Source organism: Geotrypetes seraphini, chromosome 3, assembly GCF_902459505.1.
Source record: "Geotrypetes seraphini chromosome 3, aGeoSer1.1, whole genome shotgun sequence".
Lineage (NCBI taxonomy): Eukaryota > Metazoa > Chordata > Amphibia > Gymnophiona > Dermophiidae > Geotrypetes > Geotrypetes seraphini.
Window position 1 is genome coordinate 52,517,605 of NC_047086.1, and position 12,509 is coordinate 52,530,113.

Genomic DNA, 12,509 nt, shown 5'->3' on the forward strand with positions numbered 1-12,509 from the left:
TTACCTGCGGTTCAAGACGGATTACATAAGGAGTTATTTGGACATTTCACATGGTATTATGGAGTGGAGCAGGTACTATTGGGGATTGAGATGATTCTTGCTGTGTTAGTTTGTCTTTAAGGATTTCTTGAATAGCAGGGTTTTTATTTCTTTTCTGTAGGTCTGGGGTCCTGATCAGTAAATTGGAGAATTGGTAGTCTAGTTTTGCTGCTTGAGTGGCCAGAAGGCCATCGTACATTTTTTTTTCATTTAACGTTTCTGATTGGAGAGTGCGTGAATGGAGTGTGGGTTCTCCTATGTCTGGTTGTGGTTGTTTGGTTTAGTCGGTTGTTCAAGTAGGCTGGGCAGTCTCCGTTTATGGTCTTAAATAGTAGACAGTAGAATTTAAATAGTATTCTTGTTTGTATTAGGAGCCAGTGTGAATCGAAGTAAGCCGCTGTGATGTGGTCGTGTTTCCTCAGTGAGTAGATAAGTCTCAGAGCTGTGTTTTGTACTGTTTGTAGTTGTTTTATCATGGTTACGAGGCAGGGGAGATACAGGATGTTGCACTAGTCTAGAACAGTGGTTCCCAACCCTGTCCTGGAGGACCACCAGCCAGTCAGGTTTTCTGGATAGCCCTAGTGAATATGAATGGAGCAGATTTGCATGCCTTTCACCTCCATTATATGCAAATCTCTCTCATGAATATTCGTTAGGGCTATCCCAAAGACCCGACTGGCTGGTGGTCCTCCAGGACAGGGTTGGGAAACACTGGTCTAGAAGACCCAGGACTAGGGACCGGACCACAAGCTGGAATTGTTTTCTGTCGAAGAATTTTCGAACTTGCGAATGATTTCTGTATTGTTTTGTTGATTTGTGGCTGCATGGTACAGCCTCTGTGTATCAGCATTCCCAGAAGTTTTAGAGTGGGTTGAATGGGGAATGTGAGTGAGTTTATTACTAGGTTTATTATGGTTGGGGGTTTTGTTATTTTCGAGGAGGATGAATTTTGTTTTGCCAGGATTCAGTTCAGTTTGTGCTCTTTCATCCATGTTGCTACTGTTTCTAGAAGTAAATTTAGTGGGAGACAAATATTTACTTCAATCTGTAGCCATCTAAGAGAAGGCATCCAGGCCAAATCATAAAAGGGCTGGTTGAAATAAAAATGTGAGATGATAACAATATAAATCTGGGAATTTCATTCTGACACTTTATCAAGAAGCTTTTAATTTTTCCATTGCTATCCTTGAAACCATATTGTGCCCTAAAAACTGACTCAATTTCTGCTCCAAAAGTTTATAGAATCTCAAAGGAGCTAAACAGGGGAGCATCATTTTAATAACATTCACCCGTCCCCATCAGAATACATGGATGAAGACCACCACTTAGGGCTCCTTTTACAAAGGTGCGCTAGCGTTTTTAGCGCCCGCACTGGATTAGTACATGCTATAGCATGCGCCTGCTTAAAAGGAGGTGGTAGCGGCTAGCGCGCATGCTAAAACCGCTAGTGCACCTTTTTGCAAGAAGGTTTCTTATTTTTCCCATAATTGTCATGTCTAATCCATATCGAATTCAATTTCTAAATATTGTCTGGTTGAGGTATAGGGAATCAATGATTTATAAATCAAAACTGGAGTTTTGTATAGCAAAGATTTCAAGGTAAGCAGACTTAATTTATACATTATACGGTGCGCGACTGGGAGCCAGTGCGCTTTCTTAAGAAGGGGAGCCACGTGATCGAATTTCTTAGCGTTCATTATAAGTTTGATTGATGCATTTTGGATGATCTGTAAACGTCCAATTTCATTTTGGGCTATTCCCTTAATGTTCTCTAGCAGCAGTTCCATGCAGAACTAGTTATAGAATTTGTGCTTAACTGCCATCTAAATGTTGGCACCATTTATTGAATTTACCCCTAAATGAGTACTCAGAATTAATCAGGAAGTAAAGATGACTGGGGAAGGCAATGAAAATCAGCCTGCTAATAGTCTGTGTGAAGACCACTGCACAAGTGACAGCTCCCATAAGTCATTCGCAACTTATATTTGCATATATGGGACTACCTTTACTTTTAACTCTGGTCTTTATCATAATGGTTAATCAGCTCTCATGGTGATGGGATAATCGCGCGTGAGACACCAGCGCGCCGACAATTCAGCGCAAGACAGAAGCGCGCCGCCGAACGCCACCCAAAAACTTATTTAAGAGCTCTGACGGGGGATGTGTGTTGGGGAAGCCCCACACACTTTAATGCATAGTGTTCGCGTTGTCGTTGGGGGGGGTGTGGGGGGTGCAACCCCCCACATTATAGAGAAAACGGAACTTTTCCTAAAAAAAATCGGAAACTGGTCTGTTTTCTCTATAATGGGAGGGGGTTGCACCCCCCACCCCCCCAACAGCAGCGCGAACACTATGCATTAAAGTGTGGGGGGTCTCCCCAACACCCCCCGTCAGAGCTCTTAAAAAATAAGGTTTTGGGCGGTATGCTTCTGTCTTGCGCTGGATTGTTGGCGCGCTAATGTCTTGCACACCACTGACTATGAACCGCTCTCATCATGCCACAATCAAAAGAAACTTTAGGGGAACTATAAAAAAGAACAGTCAATTCTTGTCTAGATGGGGTAGATTATTCCTAAACATTCGGCGCACCATCCATCTGCTGTCAGACAATCTAAAACTTTTAAAAGATGACTGATGATGATTCTACTCTAGAGTAGTTTTTTTGACAAGATTTCCCCAAAACCTCTTCAGAAATCATCCATGAACTTACAAAGAACCCCAGATTAATCTTTAAAGATCTACAGGCCTCACTTGCTGTGGATGGAGTGAGTATTCCTGTGTCGGTCATAATTGAATTTGTTAGTATTGTATATTACTTAGCACTAATGTATTTAGCGGCATCCCAAATTTATTAAATTCAATCCAATATAAAAAAAGCCAATGTGAATGGGGTTCATGAGAGGATAGCTAGGAAGAGCCCACTGCTTTCTATAACGAAAATTACCTGCCTGGATAATTTTGGTATAATGTCCTCTGGACAGAGCAGTTAAAAAAAAAAAAAAAAGTTACTTTCTTGTTCACAATAATGAATGTTTTGTTGGTTGAAATCAAAACGTATTTAAAAGTAAGAATCCTATCCTGACTACTTGCTATGACGGAGCTTGCTATGATGAAGCTATGAATTCTGCTTTATATCAGAATAGTCTAGAAGGAAATTCAGGCCATCCACCCATGGACTGAAGAAGAGCCAAAAGTGGGTCACACACACAAAACAAAAGCCCTAAATATAAAGGTAAATCTACTACAGAAGGGATGTGACAATGGTCTTTACAAACAAAAAGCAGCCAAATGGATCAATAAAAACATAAACATGTTCATCCACAAAATTGTAGACCTGACACAGCACTGTGTTTTGGCATGTGATACGCCTGCTTCAGGGGTCAAATATATTCTGAACTCGCGTCCTGAGGCAGGTGCATCACAGTGCTGTGTCAGGTCTACAACTTTGTGGATGAATACATTTATGTTTTCATTGATCATTTTGGTTGCTTTTTGTTTGGAAAGACCGTTGCACCATCCCATTTCTTTTTAGGATTTCTGGAGAACATACACTTTCCCTTATGTGAGTCTTGGCTGATATTCAACCAGGACCTGCATGAAATCTGGCAGCCAGCACATGCTGAAATGTCCCAGATATTCATTGCCAATCCACAGAAATGGCCTAGCATTGGATATCAGGGCCTAACTGTGCCCACAGTAGTCAGTTTAAAAGAAACAAATGCTGCACATTTCCAAATGAATATTGAATAGGTAGAGTTTGAAATGCTCCAGTGGGATATGGCATTTGAAATATACAGTGCTGAAAGAGTTTTTGAACCTGCTAGAATGGTCTGTATTTTAACTGAGTTTATGCTCAAAAGATGTCTAAATCCTGATATAATTCCCAGTATGAGAGAAAGAATGGTAGATGGTGTGGGATAGAAAATTTTAAAATAATTAAAAAAAAAAAGGCATATGTATTTTATTCAATAAAAAGATTCAGCAATAGTTATCCTTGAGTGAGAAAGTATGCAATCCCTTTATTTAGTACCTGACAGTACATTCATGAGGGTCAATAACATCTACTAAATAGTTCCTGTAACCATTGATTGTCTCTCGCATTGCCCGTGAGGAATTTCAGGGTAGAACTGTAGCATAAGAATATAAGAACTGCCTTACTGGGTCAGACCAATGGTCCATCCCGCCCAGTTTCCTGTTTTCAACAGTGGCCAATCCAGGTTGCAGTACCTGGCTGAAACCCAGATACTAGCAACATTCCATGCTATCAATCCAGGACAAGCAGTGGCTTACCCACCTCTGTCTCAATAGCTCGCTATGGACTTTTCCTCCCAGAAAATCACGGATTAATCCTGTGCTCTCCTTGCGCATTGTACATTTCAAATATCAATGCCAAATAACAAAAAAAAAATCCAAAATCAAATAAAACTTTTATGGGCCAGCTCTCCCTCCCCCGTTCCTTCCAGCTGGATTGTCGCGCGCATGTGACGTCAGGGTGGTCATTAGTGGTTGCTACGTGCTTCATGGCAGATAGAGCCGCACAGCCTCCTGGGATTCGTAGGCTGTATATAACAGCGCCTGATCCCAACGCATTCAACAGCTGTTAACTGTTGTGCCTTCTAGCAACTTAACAGTACTTTTTCAGAGAGAAATGGACGTCGCTCGTCGGCAAACTTCGAGATCGATCCGTTAAAAAAGGACAAACTCGAAGAATTCAACAGCTCGCTCACAAACCTCCGATGCTAAAAATTTTCAAAAAGCTTGCAACAGTACTTCTGAAAAATAACGGTTGGTAAGAAGACTTCCTTATATTGCCTTTTTTACGACAATAATGCTTTGCGGTAGGCGCATTCAGAGCCCGCTAATGACATCCGCGATTAAACCAAGCCCCATTTCTACGCAGTGAAGCGTTATGAGCTTCAAAACCATGTTTCAGCGTTAATAGCAGCGTGTTTACGATTGGATCATTTGACTCGGAAATGGATAGGACACAAAGCGGATAGATTTTGGGACTTTAGTGAATCCTGCCCTAACTTAATTGCTTTAATTGGTGATAATGTAGTAATTAATTGTCATTTAAAACCAATTAAAAGGTGATTAACAACAAAAAAAATAGCCACGACTAAGGGCTAAATTCACTAACCTGCCTCTCCGTGCCCAATCCATGGCCGATCCGCGGCAGGCCAACCAATTCACCAAGGCTCAGCATGAAAATGGGGGCAGTCGGAGGAACGCCCCCCACTGACCACACGAATCACTAGTGAGCGATCCAGAAGCATGCACATCCAGAAGGTCTACACGTTTACAGAGCTGCAAGCTGCTTTTTTTCTGGGGTTTTTTTTTTTTACTACTACTACTTCGCAAACCCGTGTTTTAATCCATTTTAAACCTGTGGGTTAAAACCACGGGCTCACACTGGGGGGGAAGGGCAGGAAAGTCAGGGCAGTGAGAGGAGAGTCAGGGCTGAAAAGGGCAGGAAAAATCAGGCTGGAAAGGGCAAGACAGGCCGAGAAAAGTCGGGGCTGAAGTCGGGCTGAAAAGGGCAGGAGAAGTCGGTAAAGAGCAGGAAAGGTCGTAAGCAAATGGTCCCCATCAGTCGCTTCTTTTTGGATCAGCCAGCCCAGTCGGTGTTCCTTGAAAAGTTTAGTGAATCGCGTCCTTCCTACTTTGCATGCCGTTTACCCTCATTTGCATGCGCTGATCAGAATCAGATCGGCCACGAGGTTAGTGAATCAGGTCGGGGTCGCAAACTGATCGGTACACGATTGTTGCTTAGTGAATCTAGCCCTAAGTGGCCTCTCTGACCGGTGCCTATGTCCTTGGTGGCTAATGGTGCATAGTGATGCTGAAGCCCGGAAGGCCTTCAAGTCCTCTTTCCTGATCCTGATCTGTCCTTTCCCTGGACAAGATGAGCCCCTGACCAGATCCCTCAACCTTCACCCCTTGGAGGCCCCCAGTAGTATTGTGACAAATAGAAGAGTTTTCTGAACTGGCTAGGGGGTTGAGCCCTTTCCAATATGGTTTTCAAAAAGGGCATGAGCTGGAAACTTTATTGCCCTCTATTTTGGATAAGATCAGAAGAGGAATTGATGGGGAGATGACGTGGAGGGGCATAATCGAAAGGAACGTCTAAGTCTGTTTTTGTCTAAGTCGCAAGTCGTCTAAAGAAAAAAACAGCTTAGGACACGTTTTCGAAAAATACGTCCAAATTTTTTTCCCTTTCGAAAATCATCTAAGTATACGTCCTGCCGATCTGATCGTCCAAGTCGCTAAATCGTCCATCTGTATACCACATTTTCGTCCAACTTTTCGTCCAAGTCAAAAACGCCTAGAACAAGTCCTGTTGGATGTGGGAGGGGTCTGCAAAGTGATGGACTGAATACCCAGACATGGCACCTAAATAGTGGGGTACCTTACAGGGCACTACTGTGAACTTCACAAAAAGGGTGCCATGTCAACATCTCACTACAGTTCCCATATAGGTCACGGTGAGCACCCAAACCACCTCCAGAATCCCCTAGACCTACTTATTTACCACCCTAATAGCCCTTATGGCTGCAGGAGCCACTTATATGCCAGTACAAAAGGGTTTTGGGGTGTATAGGGGAATGCACATGTTTCAGTAACAATGCAGTGATTACAGGGGCTTATGGGCATAGGGCCTCCTCTCCATGGGTCCCTAACCCACCCCCAAGATGATTTAAGCTGCCTCTGTGCAGGACGACTAGGCTTTCCTATGCCAGGCTGCCAGGTGATGATGTTCTGGAGGCTGAATTTTAAAGGTGTGATTAATATTTTTATGGGGGGGGATCGGTGATCACTGGGGTAGTGTGTGGGAGTCTATATTATGTGTTTGCAGTGCTTATCTGGTGACTCTAGGTGGGTTTTTGTGACTTAGACCATATTTTAAATGGTCTAAGTCACAACGTTCAAGTTCCATCTAGGCTCTTTTGTAAAACTTTCGGTTATACATGCTGTACGACTAAATCTAAGCCTGCCCACATTCCATCCAAATCATACCCTCAACACTCCCCCTGAAACGCCCCGTTTAGCTATGGTCGTTCAGCGGCATAATGAAGGCCTAGATCGTTTAGAAATATGTCCAAAACCCGGTTTGATTATCGGCACTTGGACGTCTTTCGTTTATGATCGTCCAAGTGCCAACTTAGGCCGATTTTTGGACATTTTTCTCTTTCGATTATGAGCCCCTTATTGTCTAATTTCATTGAATGTATCTGCTGCAACTGATTCGGTAAATACTGAAGTGCTGTCGCAGAAGCTAACTGCAGCTTAAGAAAATTTTCAAAGCACATTTATTCACCTTAGCTTTTTTGACTACCCAAACGCGTTTGTAAGAGTAGGGAGGTGGCTGCTATAAGTGACTCACTCATTGATGATGGGAATATTGCAAAGATTGCTATGTATCGTATTGTGACTGTTATTGTGTGTGTCATTTTATTGTAAACCAGTTAGTGATAAGCGAGGTATAGATTAAAAAAAATAAAATAAAATAATACAGAAATAAATAAGACTAGTGTCCATTTCCTCCTGTCTGTCATGGCTCCCATCTCAAAAGGGCCACCATAACCTTTAGTGGGGCCTACAGGGGGCAGCGGGAAGGAACACAGAGGATCTAGAATCAGAAAATAATATTAAAAATTGAACTAAGGTCAGTTCTGGGCAGACTTGCACGGTCTGTGTCTGTATATGGCCGTTTGGGGGAGGATGGGCTGGGGAGGGCTTCAATGGCTGGCAGGGTGTAGATGGGCTGGAGTAGGTTTTGACGGAGATTTCGGCAGTTGGAACCCAAGCACAGTACTGGGTAAAGCTTTGGATTCTTGCCCAGAAATAGCTAATAAGAAAAATTTAAAAAAATTTAAATTGAATCAGGTTGGGCAGACTGGATGGACCATTCGGGTCTTTACCTGCCGTCATCTACTATGTTACTATGGAAAGGGAGGGGGCACCAGAAACCCCCACAGGCTGCTACTCAGAAGTTATATGGTGCCCAGCCTATATTATAGTTATATGGTGCCCAGCCTATATATCTGGTACCCAGATATCAAACCAAGCAGATTGCACTACTTTTTAGACAGTCCTGTCAGCATCCACATAACTGCCGACCCCCTCCCCAACTCTGCCCCCGTAATGTCCCTTTCTTTCCTGATTTCAGTTTGGCATCTTCTGTCTGTTTAAATCACTTTGAATATCAACCCCCCCCCCCCCCTGCATTTGGAAAAATAAGTCAAGAGTACATGAATATACATCACAATGAATAAGGTTACTATACATACATACTATACAGAGCATATATAAGTCATAGGCCTGTTGGGTAATTCTGAAAATTTGGCCTTAAAACTTTACCTTCTATCTGGAAGAAAGTACATTTTTACATAAGGATTCCTGGGACGTCCATCTACTCTTGGTGGCAAATCTTTTGCTTGCAGAACGTTTACTGTTAGCCGATGCTCCACTTTGTCATACCATAGTTTCACCTAAGTTACAATTGTTTTAATTAAGTTACAATTTCTTGATACCAAATGCAACAATGCGTTTACAAAATATGGACCATGAAGAGGTCAAGCATTCTCAAACACCCATAGAAAGCATACTCCAGATGTACAAAAGTAAGTTTTGCTTTGTTCATACTTACACACCAAATACCACAACTAGAAAGAAATAAGAGCAATCTCACACAATAACACAAAAAAAAACCCCAAAGAGACTGTTTCAACTACAATTACTTACACCAAAATTAAGCTTACAAGATTATAAATATGTTCAATTAACTTTGAAAATTAAGAATTATAACCTCATAATAATCTTTAAATAATTTTCTACAGAGGTGAAGCATCAGATCTTGAGGTGTTGTTTATCTTTGGTTATTAGGCCTCTCGTGGGACCTGTTTCTGTTTGAACTACTCCACATAAAGTTTTCTATAGTGATCAGTACATGTTTGGGAACGCAAGAGACAGGCAGGCTTTGCATTCTTTTAGAGAGCAAGTTTGTGAGTGTTGAGTGGAAACCACTCTTGCCAGCTGTTCAGTTACAATGCTAAATGCTGTTGTTGTTGTTGTTGTTAGGACATTGTTTTTGGTCTTATTTTCTTTTGTTATTGTGGATATTAGATTTTAGTATATGAATCAGATGTGTTAAAGGTAGTAGTGGTTTTATTTATCTAGGGGGGAAGCAAGTGATAGTGAGGGTGTGTAAGTTGGAAGCTTCTGGTGGGATGTCCCATGAGACACCTAATAACCAAAGATAAATACCACCTCAAGATCTGATGCTTCCCCTCTTTATAAAATTTAAAAAAAAAAGATTATTTTGAGGTTATAATGCTAAACTGTCAAAGTTAATTGAACATATTGTATTTGTAATTTTGTAAGTTTAATTTTGAAATAAGTAATTGTGGTTGAAGCAGTCTTGGGGGGGGGGGGTGTTGATATTTACATGTGCTGTAGCTCTAGACCAGGGATCTTAAAGTCCCTCCTCGAGGGCCGCAATCCAGTCGGGTTTTCAGGATTTCCCCAATGAATATGCATTGAAAGCAGTGAATGCACATAGATCTCATGCATAGTCATTGGGGAAATCCTGAAAACCCGACTGTATTGCGGCCCTCGAGGAGGGACTTTGAGACCCCTGCTCTAGACCCTCACCATATACTGTTTTCTCTTACAGAGTTTGTTTTCAAAGAAAAAGATCTGAGAAACTGAAGTTATTCTGCAACAAATAATGAAAAATAATCTACTGTAGATTTTCTTTTCATAAAGGTAAAAGTACCTCTGGATTTCAACAATTAAAGGAAATGTCCAGTGACATATGTACATCTTACGTAGATTTTCAGTACACTGCAAATATGTATATAAATAAGTGCATACTGATATGTAAACTCTGCACACACAAGTGACAAATATTGGCGTCTCTGCATGCAACCTACACACACAGATGCTAAATATCAGTGCCGATACTTACCAATTACACACTTGGCCTGAATGATACATGTTATATCTAGTTTTGATACATGCATGACAAACGCATAGGCTCAACAAATAAGCATCCAATATTAGCACACCTGCATATAGAACAGGGATCTCAAAGTCCCTCCTTGAGGGCCGCAATCCAGTCGGGTTTTCAGGATTTCCCCAATGAATATGCATTGAAAGCAGTGCATGCACATAGATCTCATGCAGATTCATTGGGGAAATCCTGAAACCCCGACTGGATTGTTGCCCTCAAGGAGGGACTTTGAGACCCCTGATGTAGAATATATGCACAATGGGCACCAGCCCAGAATGCCCCTTCCATACCCATTCCTTCAACATCTAATGGACTATGGGTAGATTCACTAAGCCCACCGATCAAGTCCTGACCCCTTTGTGACCCGCTTTTCCTCTGATCCGATTCATTAACCTCTGTCCCGATCATCCTCTGATCCGATCCGCGCTTGCAAATAGGCAGAAAAAAAAAAAAGAGGGACACCGACTGGGCTGGCTGATCAAAAAGGAGCGACTGCTGGGGACCAGTTGCTAATGTGCTTTCCGATTGTCCTGCTCTCTGCCTCTCTGCCCCCTTCAAGCCAAGGGTTAAAAGCATCTACAAAGACAAGCAGACTTCCTTCTAATGCCCTGGACCAGCCTGTGCAATCCTCTCCTGCTCTGCTGCCCTTTCCCACAGTGCGAGCCCGTGGTTTTAGCCCGGGAGTTTAAAGCGGGGCTGTAGAACACGCTGCGGTGCACCCCGCTTGAAACCTGCGGGTTAAAACCATAGGCTCGCACTGGAGGGCGGCAGAGAGTAGGAGAATCGAGGCGGGTTTGTGTTCTGTTCCATAGCTGCCCAGGACATTTTTCCTCCACTCCCCTCCCAGAACATGAACTGGCTTTTTTAAGGCTGCAGCAAGTCCCGTTAAAGTGATCGGGCCCGGCTCAACCCTTGATGCCTGCCTGGATTACTTTGCCACCCCTCCTCCTTTGTTTTGACCTCGCTGGTGCAAGCACATGTGCAGACCATCTATAGGCAAAGACGATGGTCTGCGCATGCGCCGAGATCGTTCTTCAGCGATCCGTGCGGTCAGTTGGGGGCGTGCCTCCGTTCGGTCTGCTTTGCATGCAGGCATGTTCAAAATCAGTTGCCTGGCTTCGGATTGCCCACGGATCAGATCGGATCGAATCCGTAGGCTTAGTGAATCTAGCCCTATATAAAATAACAGTGAAAATGTTTAAATAATATCTAAATCAGGCTTACAATTTTAGTCTCTGAGGGTCACAGACAGGCCAATTTTCAAGTTATCCTTAATGAATGTGCATTAGAGGGATTAACCATCCCTCTGTTTCATTGTATGCAAATTTCTCTCATGAATATTCATCAGATATCCTGAAAACCCAGCTTCTTTGTAGCCCTTAAGGGTTGGACGTGTTCGACTGGTCCTCAGCAGTCACTTGTTTTGGGATCGGCCACCCCAGTCGGTGTTCCTTTTTTTTTTAATGAATCTCTGCCTGCCTATATTTGAATGCTATTCTCCCTCATTTGCATGCGCAGATCGGGAGGTAGGTTAGTGAATCAGGTCCAGCTCACAAAGGGGTCGCTAAGTGGTCAGGACTTGATCAGTGGGCTTAATGAATCTAGCCCTAGGTCTAAATATTACAAGAAGCCACTATTCAGATTAAGTTAAAATGCCAATGTCATATATTTGTAGCTCCTATCTGTATAGGGGGCAACACAAAAAAATATATATACAGTGGTACCTCAGTTTACGAGTGCACTGGTTTGCGAGTGTTTTGCAAGACGAGCAAAACATTTGCAAAATCGGTGCCTCGGAAACTGAGCTTGCCTCGAATTGTGAGCAGCGCCCCCCGCGATCCGGCACCCTCCCCCCCCCCGTGATCCGGCATCCCCACGCTCGCGTCGCACACACCCCCCCCCCCCCCACCGCCACGATCTGAAATCCCCCAGACTCACCCGAACATGCTGCCTACCCCCATCTGGCCACAGACACCGGCACCAATGCACAGGACATGCCGGTGCCCGAAGATCTGCATCCTCTTCTTTGCTGGGCTTTGAGCATCGGCGCATGCTCAAGGCCTGCGAGTTCACGCTGTCTCCGAGATTCTCGGAGATCTCCGAGAATCTCGGAGAGAGTGTGAACTCGCAGACCTTGAGCAAGTGCAGATGCTCAAGGCCCAGCAAAGAAGAGGACGCAAATCTTTGGGCACCGGCACCAGCATGTCCTGTGCGTTGGTGCCGGTGGCCAGATGGCGGTAAGCAGCGTGTTCGGGTGGGTCTGGGGGATTTCAGATCACGGCGGAGGGATGCCGGATCATGAGGGGGGGAGGGTGGCGGATCACGCGGGGGGGGGCCTTCGGGGGAGCAATGCCGGTTCTTGGGGGGGGTAGAGCAGCGCCGCTGGCCTCGAGGGAGGGGGGGGTGGGAATGTATCAAGCGAGTTTCCCTTAGTTCTTATGGGGAAATTCGCTTT

At 43.7% G+C, this 12,509-nt stretch overlaps 1 protein-coding gene across 17 annotated transcripts in view; it reads right to left on the minus strand.

Annotated features, from left to right (window-relative positions):
* The window catches only part of RIMS1 (regulating synaptic membrane exocytosis 1), a 753,464-nt gene that overhangs the window by 339,391 nt on the left and 401,564 nt on the right, over positions 1 to 12,509 (minus strand). For all 17 annotated transcript variants that reach the window (XM_033935996.1, XM_033935980.1, XM_033935991.1 and 14 more), the window contains one exon: positions 8,401 to 8,531. In XM_033935996.1, coding sequence (XP_033791887.1) covers positions 8,401 to 8,531 — 131 coding nt within the window. The remainder of the gene's footprint in view (positions 1 to 8,400; positions 8,532 to 12,509) is intronic.